Source organism: Marmota marmota, unplaced genomic scaffold, assembly GCF_001458135.2.
Source record: "Marmota marmota marmota unplaced genomic scaffold, marMar, whole genome shotgun sequence".
NCBI lineage: Eukaryota > Metazoa > Chordata > Mammalia > Rodentia > Sciuridae > Marmota > Marmota marmota.
Window position 1 is genome coordinate 31,023,587 of NW_025999977.1, and position 14,703 is coordinate 31,038,289.

General features: G+C 35.8%; 1 protein-coding gene and 1 pseudogene across 7 annotated transcripts in view; both read right to left on the reverse strand.

The window, feature by feature from the left end:
- Positions 1 to 5,056: 5,056 nt before the first annotated feature.
- On the reverse strand, positions 5,057 to 8,827 carry LOC125617208 (annotated as a pseudogene).
- Positions 8,828 to 8,981: 154 nt separating this feature from the next.
- Rmdn2 (regulator of microtubule dynamics 2) overlaps positions 8,982 to 14,703 on the reverse strand; it is a 96,507-nt gene continuing 90,785 nt past the window's right edge. For all 7 annotated transcript variants that reach the window (XM_015479752.2, XM_015479751.2, XM_048804538.1 and 4 more), the window contains 2 exons: positions 14,334 to 14,383; positions 8,982 to 12,028 (listed from right to left, as the gene is read on the reverse strand). In XM_015479752.2, the coding sequence (XP_015335238.1) occupies positions 11,980 to 12,028; positions 14,334 to 14,383 (99 nt within the window). In that variant the 3' untranslated portion in view covers positions 8,982 to 11,979. The remainder of the gene's footprint in view (positions 12,029 to 14,333; positions 14,384 to 14,703) is intronic.

Sequence of the window (14,703 nt, forward strand, 5' to 3'; positions counted from 1 at the left end):
TCTTTGTTCATTAAACTGCTATTAAAAAATATTTTAGACTGAGTAATTTGTAAACCACAGAAATGTGTTGATTAATTCGTTCTGGAGATTAGGAAGTCCAAGACAAAGGTGATATTAGATTTGGTGTCTAGTGAGGGCTTGCTCTGTGCACAAATGGTGACTTATAGCTGTCTGCTCATGGCAAAGGGAGCAAGGAAAATTGCTGGAACCTCTTTTATAAGTGCACTAATCCCATCCATGAGGATGGAGCCCTCACAACTTGATCATTTACCCAATTTTCCACCTCTTAATACTATTACCTTGGGTATTACGTTCCAATATATGAGTTTTGACAGGACACTAACATTCAGACCATAGCAAGAACTAACCATAAAGCTGTAAAGTTATCACAACACATAATATTGATAAAATAGCAGATGCATATTTCAGTGGAGGGTCTGGAAATAAATCCTACAAATATAGTCAACTGAGTAAAAGCAGTTCCATGGAGAAAGATTGGTCTTTCAACAAATAGTATTGGAACAACTGGACAACTATATGCAAAAATTGAATATAGACACAGAGCTTATACCAGTCACAAATATTAATTCAAAATGCATTGTGGTGGACTTCAGTGAAACACAAAAGTATAAAACGTTTAGAAGAAAGAAAATCGAGGAGGAGGAGATGCTAAGAAGTGGTAGGAGGGGGAAGGTAGGGGGTGCTGTGGGTGCTTGTGATGTTGTACTGGGCACCTTTACATTTGCTTTCATTTCATCGTCACAGTGTGGTCCAATCCTTGGCATCTGGGGCAGATGGTGAAACTTGAGAAGTCATGTCCATGGGACCGCAAGCCTGGTCCAGGACTCTTCTTGTTGTTCTTCTTGACCTTGTGCTTGTCTTGTACTCATTTAGGGAAACCTGTGTTTCAGCCTTTGACATTGGCTGATTTCTGTCAGGGGAGTGAGAGGGATCTATCCTCAAAATTTAATTAACGATAGGCACAAAAAGACAGAAACATGACAAAATCCAGGTGCGGGTGAATGCTCCCATCAAAGCATGTATTAGAAGTACTCATGCTTTTCCAGAGGAGCCCGTGAATCAGATAGCAGGAGCTGTGCTGCTTGAGTAAAGGAAGAGTGAGGGATTTTGAGGAGAAGTAATAAAATGTGCTCTTTGGAGAAGGGGCCACGAAAAACTTTACCAACTGCATATCAGCTTCCACTTGCCACCAGTCTATGGACTTTGGAACCAGCCAGGTCTGAGTTAAAATCCAGTTTCTGTTACTAGTTGTGTGACCCTAAGCATTACTTAAGTTCTCCAAGATACAATTTTTCTCATTTGTAAAATAAAGACAGTTAAAAATGACTGAAATCTTAAAGGACAATCCTAAGAATAAAGATTGTCTCTGCAGGACAGTTTTACGAATCATGATGATCTATATATATGAAGTGCTTAGTATTATTTGGCTTTTAGATATTGCTCAAAGATAAGGGCATTTTCAGTGTCACTTGTAAAACTCTAATCAGAGATGGGCACAAGGGAATTCTGCACCTTGTTGAGACTACTGGGGACACACCTCAAAGGAAATCCATGACCTGGACCTCTTAGTAGGGCAAAAGGGGCAGAACCTCTGAGGGAAATGCTGGCATGAGAGACAGATGTCAAGAAATAACCCTGCAGTCCTGAGATATAGACTCCACAATCAGGTCTGGCCCTATCTATCCACCATACACCTGTTAATTCCAACCCTGGGGGCTTGTGAGAAGTCCTCAACTCACCTTCCATTCTGATTCCAAAAGATGTGTGGCAGGTGTCATTCTAGATGCTGTGGATGCAGATTGAAGATGTGCAGTTTCCGTTTGGCTATAGCATAAGAACGTAACCCACGCGGATGTGTTTGCTAAAGACGACGCCAGTTTCACGGCTCTGGCTGCAGACAGCGGTAATTAACCTTGAACCATGCAGGAATCATTTCAGAATTTCCCAGAAAACAGCTTACTCAACGCGGGGGATCAGGTTTCCTCTTGGCCCTTTCCCCCATGCAACAAGATAACCGAGTCAGTAAAACAGAACTTAGCTTGATTGTGGGAAAATCCGAAACACCTCAAAGGAAAGAAAGACAAAGATGCTATGCGGAGAGTCGCCTCAGCGGTCCGCAGGGCTGGATTCCCCTTGGGCCTAAGAGTGCTGTGCTAGCCTTCCCCAAGGGCTACCAGAGTGGAAAGTCCCCAGTTCCTGTCCCCCCGGGCTTGAGATTTCTGTTGGCTAAAATGAAACTTGCAAGAGCCTTTCTATGATCTAGACGGGGAAGAAGTGGAAGAAAGGAAGGGGAAAATGGAGATGAGAAGAGAGGTGGTGAGCGAACTAATGCTAGTCTGAGACCACTGCTCTTTTTTTTTTTTTTTTTTTTTTTTTTTAAATCTTAAACGTCTCATTCTCTTACTCATTCTCAACTGTCTATGTGCATGTGAATTGCTGGGGCAAACTCTAGTTCTGGCAAGCTACATGAATTATTTAACTTCAGGAAGCTTGTGTTTATCAACTGTAAAAATGGGCATCATGACCTATGAGAGGATTATAAAAGCCCAAATGTGTAAAGCATTTCACACAGTATCTTCTACAGGCAGTTTGGGTGTTTTCATCCTTGAATTTCTTTCAACCTCTCAATAGCAAATGGGAAGCTGAGAACTTTTAACCACACTAAAAATGTAAATTCAGGAATGTATCTCCAGGGTTCTGAACTCTGTCTTGAGATTCAATTGAGTCAAGAAAACCAGCACCATTCATCATATAGTGTGTGGGCAGCACATTGCTGGGACAACCCAATGTATGAGAATTGAGTGACAGCTCCTCTCTGGGGATTGGCACCAGAATCTCCTTTTCTGTGGTTATGCACTTCTTCTGGGATTCTGGATAGTGAGCCTATTGCTGAATGTGTTTCTGCAGATATTTATTACAGCATACTACAGGGACACAGCCACATCAATATTTATGGCAGCATAATTCACAAATAGCTAAACTGTGGAACCAACATAGATGCCCTTCAGAAGATGAATGGATAAAAAAATGTGGTATATATACACAATGGGATATTATTCAGCATTAAAAATAATAAAATTATGGCATTTGCAGGTAAATGGATGGAGGTGGAGAATATAATGCTAAGTGAAATTAGCCAATTCCAAAAAACCAAATGCCAAATGATCTCTCTGATTTAAGGATGCTGATTCATAATATGCCAGGGGGGAGGGGGGTATGGGAGGATTAAATGAATTCTAGGTAGGGCAAAGGGGAAAAGGGGAGGCAGGTGAAGGGAGAGGTCATAGGGGTAAGAAAGATGGTGGAATGCCATGGTCATCATTACTCTAAGTGCATGTATGAAGACACGAAGGATGTGACTCTACTTTGTGTACAACTAGAGATATGAAAAATTGTGCTCTGTATGTGTAATATGAATTGAAATGCATTCTGTTGTCATACATAACAAATTAAAATTTTTAAAAAAGCAAAAAAAATTCTTGTCAAGCATTTGTAACTATGGATCTAAGCATGGACTCTTAGTGTGGTGTAAATTTTTTTTGCCTTATAACAAGTATCTTATAATTTTGTTATCTACTGTTATATCATGTAAAATAACAGTAGATAAGAGTGTAAATAATATTTATATCCAAAAAAGAAAAAAACAGAAACAAGCAGAATCTAGGGGAATAATCAAGACACATTTGCCTAGTTCTTGTATGTGGGCAACTTTAGTAGTGCAGCAAGGGTATTAGAAATATATGATGATGCAGAAAAGTCTGGGTAGTAAGTAGCCACTGTCTCTCAGTGAGGGAAGCTGAGAAAATATTATCCATTTCAAGGAGCCAATTTTTTTAATGTGCATTCACTTAATCTTCTGACAAAATATTTCACAGTAGGAACCCATTTTTAATTTTTGGTACTGAGGATTGAACCCAGGAGTGCTTTACCACTGAGGTATTTCCTCAGTTCTTTTTTATTTCTTATTTTGAGACAGGATCTCACTAAGTTTCTTAGGCTGGCTTTGAATTGACCATTCTCCTGCCTCGGTCCCCTGAGTTACTGGGATTATAGCCACTGTGCCTGGCTCATGGTAGGAATCTTTATCCCCATTTTTTTTTCAGATGAAGAAACTGAGGTTCAGGAGAGCTTAAGCCACTTACCTAATTTCATACAGGTAGCAAGTACCAGGTCTGAATTTGAATCAGGTCACAAATCCAGTACCTATTTCTCTTTTATATCATGCTACCATTGTTTATATGCATAGATTTCTAGGAAATAAATGGACCTTGGTGACAAAGCAGCACATCCGCCCATGTTCTTTGCTCTTGATCCTTGTCTAATCTTTCCCTGGAAATATATCTTGAAGCCACCAAGGTACCTGAGGTAGTCTTGGTCACCTTGCATCAGAGTGAGTATAGTGGATTTTGGTCTTTTTGCTATCCCATGAGACCTCAGCAAAGAGGATGCTGTATTTGCCAGATCTTTTAGCATACCTTTGACCCTGTTTCTCCCCAGCAGGCACCTAAGGATTTGCCTTGCTGTCTGTATCAAATCAGCTAAAGAGATGCATATGTGAGTACAGAACAACAGAACTTTGATGTGAGCCCAGGATCCAGGAAAGCCTTGTTGCTGCTGCAATCTGGCTTAGCTCTGTGTCTTTCATCAGGATTCCCAAGATGCCTGCAAAGATGAATGCAAATGAAGCAGGAGGTTCACAGGCAAAACTCTGCTACCCATGACCTGCATATGGACAAGCAGCAAGAAGATGCTGATTAACTCCATGGTGCCCAGCCTTAACTGCCTTTGATAGTACATATGAGAACTCTGGCTGGGTCTACATAGTCCATGTCATCCAGGGCTCTTATGGAAATAAAAGGTGACAACAGTGAAGTTTGTGCATGTCACGAACAAGGCTCAACTCAAAGTGCACAGTTATTTTTTGAGTGAGTACCACCAAATAGAGTTTGAAAATTATACTCATATTTGTCATTTCGAGTCATTCCTGTGTGAGCCCTGTGAGCTGGGCTCAAGATCATGCAGAACTGTGTCTCTTGGCTCCTGGTGTGATGCTTCTGCAGCAGGGATGCCCCTCCCAGATCACACATCAGACATCTCTCTGATGCGATCTCTGTGATTATTGATCATAGGTACCTCTTTATCTTCAAGTTGACCCACATCAACAAGTTTCCCTTGAGTATCTGCCCAGCTAGGCTACTTTCTTTCTCTCATTATTTTTCCTACTTATCCTTGTTTCTTCTTGATTTTCTTCCTACTTGGCATATCCTGCCTTGCTGTGATATTCAGAACTAAATAGGATATGCACCTGTTACTCTGCTGAGTAGTTACTCTGTTGTTACTTGGTACAGTTACCATGCCTGGATACAGTTGTGAGTGCTTGGAATATAATGATGGGTAAGACACATCAGTGCTTTGGGAAGTCTGAAGTGAAGATGCTCCTGACTCTTGCTGATGAATCTAGATCTAAACTGTTAACAACTTTGTGGTGCATTCCATCTTTCTCCTACCCTCCTTACCCTCTAGGGGCTTATTCATTGAATAATTCATTCTACATGTCACTTTTTTTAATACATATTTTTTAGTTATAGGTGGACACAATATCTTTATTTTATATTTATGTGGTGCTGAGGATAGAATCCTGTGCCTCCCACAAGTTAAGCGAGTGCTCTACCACTGAGCCACAACCTTACTCCTGCCATTTTTAACATATATTAAGTTTGCCTGTGTATTTGAATATATTTATAGACTTCTTTCTTCTATGTCATTAATGTATCTGCCTATTCGTTCACAATATTTCTTTTTTCCAGTATAAACAACACTTATTACAATTAATTTAAAATAATACTGTTAATAAGTAGAATCCAGAAAGTTCTTGACATAATTAACATGCTTAGGTATTTCATGAATACTTATTCATTTCTGGGACATAAATTGTACATATATTACCCACAATGTAATTTATCCACAATCTAAAGAATAAATAGGCTATATTATGGAAGCATCAGACTTTTAAAAAGTCTTTAAGATGTAAAGCCAGTAAAAAAGTTCATTTCACTATTTCAGTCCATGCTCAGTTCATTCAAAATATTCTTTTTGACAATCAGTAGAATTCATTACTTAATAAAAAGAACACCATATTTATGCACAAGTAACTTAATTTTTCCATTAAGAACTCATCTTCCTTTAAAAACATTTCCCACATATTCAGAGTACCTAACATCACAGAACTCTTACATTTGACCTAAATGTCTGAATTATAGCACTTCAAGATGGAATTTCCTCATGCCTAATAATTCGGTCAAGTTTTGCCCAAATGTCTTCCAGGTTTGGTTGTTACAAACATTGTGTTCTGTTGTCCCTCTTGCTCTATAGAGTGAATACAAATTTAGTGCCTTTAAACTATATTGCAATTTTTTAGACAAAAGAAAATATTTTCAGTATAATTATTGTTGGCAAGTAAAACACTCCAAAATTTCTTTTTGCTTTCCTTTTTTATGGACTTTAAAATCCAAATTTCCAAATTAGTCAGTTCATTCAGTGTGTCTGACTAGATTAAGTGATGCTTTTTCAAACTAGGTTGGAAGTCCAAAAGATTATTGTGTAATCATAACTCTGTGATTTAATGTAATGTTCTGAAATAGTTAAGTACGGTTTTGCATCTTCAACTGCCTTTCCAGAAATAACAGGTGGCAATCTCTTAGGTTGGAGTGGAGGTTTGGACCTATCATGTGGAAACCAAAGAACAGATCTTGATGATGATGAGTAGAAGTTTTGAATTAATTTTTGGCAATTGTATGGGATCACTTTGGTATGGTGGATAATGTAATATTACTTCTGTAGTCATTCTGCAATAATCCAGTTACTCTCAATGAAAAGAAATCTTAGCTGAACTCTTCAGAGGCAGAATGTAATTTACGATTACAAGACTGTCTTTCCTGTCAAATCAGAGAGAACAGGACCTTTCAGTGCCTGCAGGTGCTGCTGTTTGGGGAAGTTTACTTCTGTTTTGATGGGCCCTTTGGACCCACTGCTTACAGGGGCTAAAGAGGTTCCACATGGCCCTAAAGATAACAGAAAATGCACTACTGGGAGACCCAGCATCAAATACATGTTCAATAGCCTCTCTCAGCTGGTGGTACTTTAAATTCTCTTTTTACTATGTCCTTCACAGCCTCCAACAGCTTCATTTCATCCCAGTCATCCCTTCTCTTTTACATCAATGGTCCATCTATAATCACACATTGCAATTTCAAAAAACCACTCCTTGATACCAGTATGCAGCACCCCAGATCCACAGTATTTCTTAGAATATTAGTTTTACATATTTTTTCCCTATCTAGTAGATGTGGTTGCCTGTATTATTACTTGACTTCCTTGACTTTTTTCAGCATTTTCACAATCACTTTTACTGGTTTGTTTTTCCATTTGAGTCTTAGAACACAAAAAAAATCTTGTTAACATTTGTGTTGGAATTACATCCTGTTTGTAGATTAACTAAAGGATACTTGAGAATTTTAATATGCTGTCTTCCTAGTCAAAGAACAGCATGTCTTTCTAGGTTTTTGAACCTGCTGGGCACAGGTACATAATGAACATTAACCAAGACAGAGAATATTCTGAGCCATAGAACATGCCTCAGTAAGTTTAAAAAGATTCCATTCATACAAAATGTTTTCTGATCACAAGAAAATTTAAGTAAAATATAACTACAGAAAGATATCGGCAAAATCCCCAAATATTGCAAACCAAACAGATTTCTAAATGATCTATGTGTCAATAAAGAAATAAAAGTGGAAATTAGAGTTTATTTTTCATTGAAAGAAAATGAGAACATGACATCAAAAATTGTGGTATACTGCTAATGTGCTATTTGGGGAGAACTTAATAGCAATAAAAGCCTACATTAGAAAAGATGCAAAGTCTCAAATCAATGACCTTGGCTTTCACCTTAAGAGATTAGAAGAAGACAATATAAGACCTAAAGTTAATAGAGGAAGGGAAGTAGATTATAGCAGAAATGAAGCAGAAAATAGAAAAATAAATGAAAACAAAAGCCGTTTCTTTGAGAAGCTCAATAATACTAAGTTTCTGGTCAGGAAAAAAGCAGAACAGAAATCACCATTATCAGAAATGAGGTAGGTAGTGTTGCTATAGATTTATAGATAATTAAAGGATAATAAGGGAATATTACTAAATTTGTGTTAATAAATTTGACCACTTAGGTGAAATAAGACAAATTCTTCAAAAAATGCAAACTACCAAAGCTCACTCAAGAAAGATAAACTAAATATCCCTGTTAATTGTATCTATTAAAAGAACTGAAACTATAGCTACAAACACGTCAATAAGAAATTCCAGGCGTAGAGGAGTTCACTAGTGAATCCTACAAAATGTTTAAAGAAGAAATAATACTGATTCTACACAAAGTTTTTTAAGAAAAATGATGAGGAGGTGAGAGTTCTCAACCCATTCTATGAAGCTTGGATTACTCCAATGCCCAAAGGAAAAAAATTACAAGAAAACCCAAGCCAATATCCACTGTAAATATTTATGTAAAAATTCTAAACAAATGTTAGCAATCCACCAGTATATTAAAATAATTATAAATTAAGACTAAGGTTTATCCCAGGAATGCAAGATTTTCTAAATATTAAAAAATCAATTTATTTATCATATAAACAAACTAAAACAGAAAGACCATATGATCACCTCAATGAACACAAACTTGACAAAAATCAACATTCATTCCATAAAAAAATCAGCAAATTAAGAATAAAAAGGGAACTTTCTCAACCTAAGAAAAGGAAGCTACAAGAAATCTATAGGTAACATTATAATGTATGGTAAAATCCAAGATCAGGAACAAAATAAGAATGTTCACTCTTACTACTTCTGTCCAACAGTGTATTCGAAGTTCTAGACAGTAAAACAAGGCAAAAACAAAACAAAATCATCCAGAATAAAGAGTAAAATGTCTTTATTTACAAACATCAAGATCGTTTGTAAAGAAAAATCTAGTGAAATCTAGATAAAACCTACTAGAAATAATAAGTGAGTTTAAAGAGGTTGCAGGATACACCTTTGTACAAAAATCAATTGTATTTCTATATATAATGAAAAATCAGAAATTGAATTTAAAACATTATAATTTATAATAGCATTAAAATATGAAATACTTGGGGTAGGTTTGACAAAAATGTGAAAGACCTGTACATTAAAAACTACAAAACATTGCAAAACAAATTAAAGACCTAAATAAATAAAGAGGTATAATATATTTATGGATTGAAATACTCAGTAAGATGTGAATTCTTTTCAATCTGATCAATACAACACCAATCAAAATCTCAGCCATGATTTTGTGGGTAGAAATGTAAAAAACTGATTCTCAAACTCATAAGGAAATGCAAAAGACCTTAGAATAGCCAAAACAATTTTTTAAAAAGTTGAAGGGTTTATACTACATTATAAACACAATATAGTATTGGCATCAAGGTCCACAAATAAATCATTGCAACATAATAGAAATTCCAGAAACTGTCAAATATAAATACATATCTATCTGATATTTGACAAAGGTACAAAGGTAATCCAGTGAAGAAATGACAGTGTTTTCAACAAATGGTGTTAGAATAATTAAGCCTCCAAACAACATAACAAATGAACTTCAAGGCATACATCAAGCTATATACAAAAAACAAACATCCCAATTTAAATAGTGTGCAAAAAATTGAATAGACATCTTACAAAGAAGATCAATGAATGACAAATAAGTACATGAAAAAAGGCTCAGCATAATTTGTCCCTAGGGAAATAAAAGTTAAAACCCCAACCAGATATTACTACATGCTTAGTGCAGTAGCTAAAATTAAAAACATTAATTAAAACCAAGTGATTTTAAATTTAGATTAAGCAAGTGAAACTTTCATATGTTATTGGTGAAAATGTAAAATGACAGAACCACTTTGGAAAAGTTTGACAGTTATCAAAATGACAGACAAACATCAACCATACTTCCTACTTCTGGGTATTTATTCAAGAGAACTGAAAGTATATACAAATTTGAAGACTTTCTATGAATGTTCACAGAAAATTTATTTGTAATAATTAAGTACTGGAAACAGTTCCAATATCTATCAACAGGGGATTTAGAAACAAACTGTGGCATAGCCACATAATGAAAAGAACAACTTGGAATTAAAGAAAGGAATTAATTATTGGCACAGCTGCAACGTGGATGAATCTCAAAATAATTATGTTTAATGAAAGAAGCTATACAGAAAAGGATACATAATTCTTTTAATATGAAATTTTAAAAAATACACCTCTAGTGACAGTGGATCAGTGGTTGCTTGAGGATGGGGTACAGAGAAGGTCAGGAGGGAGATTGTAGAGGGGCATGAACAAGCTTAAGAAGTGATAGAAATGTTTATCTTGATCATAGTGATGCTTTTGTGGGTATATATATGTATCAGAATTTATCAAAATTATACACTTTAAATATGTGCAATTATTTATATATCAATTACATCTCAATAAAACCTGAAAAACTCAACCTTAATGATTTGGCTTCAGGCTCCTATAGAAAAATACAGGTTCGGGAGCTCCAAAATCACAGAACTTCAAGATACTAACTTTACTTGCCTCTAAAATGTACTTTATCACTGTGAAATAAACTAGTTTTGTTAATTGCCCAATCAATTGACTATAGAGCCCACAATGAGATTCTCCTAACATAAACAGACCAAGTAAGATCATGTTATTAAAATTAGTCTTCTCCACCCTCTTTTTTTTTTTTTTTTGTGCCTCTCTTTCCTTATCTGGGTAGGGACGCTGGGGCATATAAGAAAGATTTAATATAAGGAAAATACGTAAGAGTATTATGTGTATTGGAAATTTATGATGTGAAACTAGAAAATGCATGCTAGTATCCAAAAAATAAATATAAGATTTTTCTTTTCCTTTTTTCCCTATCTTTATCTTCCTTCTTTCCTTATGATCCCCTCCACTTAAAAAAAAAAATCCTCTTTCCTACCTTTCTCTTCCTTCCTCTTCTTATGCTCTCCTTCCACTTTCTATCATTTCCTCCCCTATCCATAGTTTCCCCCACTGGCTGGCAGAATTGCACTGTGGCCCAGATTACAACATGCACTCTGGAGCTGTCTGCTCAATTTCAAATCCTTTGCTCACTGTCTTAGGCATGTTATTTAAAAGCTCACTTTAGCTCCCCTGCATAGGGGAGTAATGGAGTAAAACTGAATGTTCTTTCCTCATAGGACTGCTATGAGGATGAAATGGGCTGAGATAGAAAAAGCATTTAGAATAAGTAGTCACCATGTAAGTTACCATTCTGAGAGCCCCCGCTCTGTGCCAGGCACATTGGATTCCAATCAGTTGCATGTAAAGAGTGTTGGCTCAAAGAGGGATGCAGAAGATGTAAGATTGCAAGGCCTAAACACAGCCCTGGCTGGGCCAGTACAATTCTCTGACCCTCACTGTGCTACTTATGCATCAATGCAAATAAGAAGTTTGGTATAAGAGCTTACATTTAAGGTCTCTTCCAGTTTTTACCACTGTTCTTTGTAATTCAAGAGTATAAAAATATTATCACATGAAAAGCCTTTTGACAACTTTTTAGGGGCAACAGATGGGATTTTTATGTTATAATGAAAGCTATTTGTTAAGTAAGAGCTATCAATGCAGTTATATGGACATTACAATCGTTAAAATTTTTGTGGAACACTAAGTTACTCTTTAAATGTTTCATGAGGAATTGTAGCATACAGGTTGATTCCTATCTCCTGAAGCTGAACATGTTTAAAGTTCTGGATCCGAACCCCCCCCTTTCCCAAGTTGTCCATGGAGTCGCTTGAGAGGTTAGCAGTTTGTGTACTTTCTCTGTGAGTGAAGGGAGAATATCATTATAGCTTGGCCTTAGTGACCCAGTAGCAGAAATCCTCAATCAGGACACTCAGTAGTTTTTCTGGCTTCTTCAAAGTCAAGCAACCTGAGTGATGAGTGAAGTAATCAAAAAAAAAATTAGAGTCTCCATGGCTCACTTTGTGTGAAATTTCCTGAAGTAAGTGCAATATTCTACATATAACACTGTCATACAAGAAAAATTTCAGCTTTGACAGGATGGGATATTTAATGGAGAAACTGTTTTTAGATGGCCTCGTCACACATACTCTTATGATTATACAATTTGGTGCTATTTTGAAGGTTTATGACCATAATGGGGAAGGGTACTGTTCCTTTTACCACACTGTTGGGGAAATGTCAAAATGATATGCTATTGCCCAATGGTTAGGAAATTCTTAATACGTTGAAGATTGATGTAGAAGTGTTATACTTCTTCTATTAGGCAAAGTTCTATCCACTTGTCAATTGAAGACATGTTGATTGCAGGGACCAAAGAGGAATTTCATTAAAATAATTGAACATTGTCATGTTCTAGTTATGAGTCCCAAGTCTCACTGATATCTATCAGTGTTCCTCTATATTTCTCATAATTCCTGGAGAAAGTCTAATTGCCTTCGGTTTGCGTGAGTTGCTCCCATGAAGCCTACAACATGATGGGTTTTATGTCACTTGCTGCTAGCTGGAATAGTCTGTTTTAACTTGCATATTCCTTTTGTGGCTTAGAGCTATCAGAGGTATCCATAGCAATACAGACTCTGCAAATCCATGAGAGGACCTGCAACACTCCTACCCCATCTAGTCAACAGTTCTAGTGTTAGGCCAGTTGTAAAGGAGGTTGAACTGATTCAGTATCTCTATTGGCCATTATAAAAGATGAGAAGGGAGAACAAGATCAATTTGATTCAATGGCATTTCTAAGTCAGGGCTTGGAAATTTTGAGTGTGTGTATGTATCTATGTATTCAAGTTTTGGTCTGATTTCCAGGATAAAGGTTAGTTAAAGGATACCAGGGAATCTTTAAAATTACTGTTAGCTAATTCAGTTTTTAAAAAATTATAGCAATTTATTATTTAAAATTGGAAAATATGAGAAATAAAGCACAGCCTCACAGAAACATAAACTACTACCATATTAATATATTTCCTACTAGATAACTTTTCTGTGCACATTTTTATAAAGTTGAGCTTATATGTATGTTCTATTTTATCATGTACTTAATATATTCTGTGCATTTCTTTGTATTGTTTTAACAATTGTTTTTAATGTCAAAATGATATGCTATTGTAGTTAAATTGTAATGTGATTAGCTGTTTTATTATTGTTGGACATAGTCTCATATTGATATGAACATTTCATGTAAATAATTCATACTTTTCTCTTTAAGATATGTCTATGAAATGGAATTACAATGTTAGTGTTAACATATTTTTAAGGCTCTAGACATTTTACCAAAAGTTTGTGCCCCAAATACCTTCCTACTAGCAGTATAAGAATATTACATCTCATGGCAATACTGCCAATATTGAGTGTTTCCTTAAAGAAGAAAAGTTCTTGTAAATTCAATAGCAAAACAGAATTTTTTATTATAATATTATAATATATAGAATTTATTATAATATATTATAACAATATATTGTAATATATATTATATTGTTTTATTTTTCCATGGACCTTACTTAAATTATTTTGTTTTATAAAGTCTCCATTAGAAGATTAACATTTAACAGGGATGAGAGGTGGGAGGGAAAGGGAGAGAGAAGGGAAATTGCATGGTAATGGAAGGAGACCCTCAGGATTATACAGTGGAGGAGGTAGAGAGAGAGGAGGGGAGGGGAGGAGGNGGGGGGAGGGTGGAGGATGGGAAAGGCAGCGGAGCACAACAGACACTAGTATGGCAATTTGTAAATCAATGGATGTGTAACTGATGTGATTCTGCAATCTGTGTATGGGGTGAAGGTGGGAGTTCATAACCCACTTGAATCAAAGTGTCGAATATGATATGTCAAGAAATTTGTAATGTTTTGAACAACCCACAATAAAAAATTAAAAAAAAGTCTCCATTAATACAGCAATAAAATATACACTAAAATTAATTTTATTGGATTGATTTAAACATTTTATTTAAAGAAATGTTCTGAAAGTTATAGTTTGATAGGAAAAATAAAAAGCACACGTTTATAGATACTTATGTAAATAGATTTTCAAAATAACTTGATTTGTTTTGTAGTGCTACTAGTGGAATGAATTCTGCAGAAACATGGTTGTACCTTCAAATCTGAACACATTACACTTATAGCAAAAAAGAAAAAAATGATAAAAATATAACTCTGAGAAACTTAAATTTTAGTAGACCACATTGGATTTGTTGAAGAATAAACTCTTTTATTTACCTCTTCAAAGAAGACATTACTTTTTTCACCTCTGTGTTTGCCTCTCTGTCCTATAAAGAAAATACAAGTGTACAATGAAATTTCACACACTTACTCCGATAATTTTTGGTATTTTGAAATAGATTATTGTTCAGTGCAGGCATATTTTTTTTGGAAGGTCATTACAAAGAAACTGTGGATTTCTGATGGCCAAGCATGATCCAGATATATGAAGATATGGGTAACGTGGGCAATTATTCCCAAGATATTCTTGCACCAGATTTGGAGTGGTAGGATTTAGGAAGGGGAAAGCCTTCCATGCAAGCTGACACAATGGATCCACCAGCATGTTAACAGTATTACTGTTTTCTTCTTCAACTATGAGATGTGA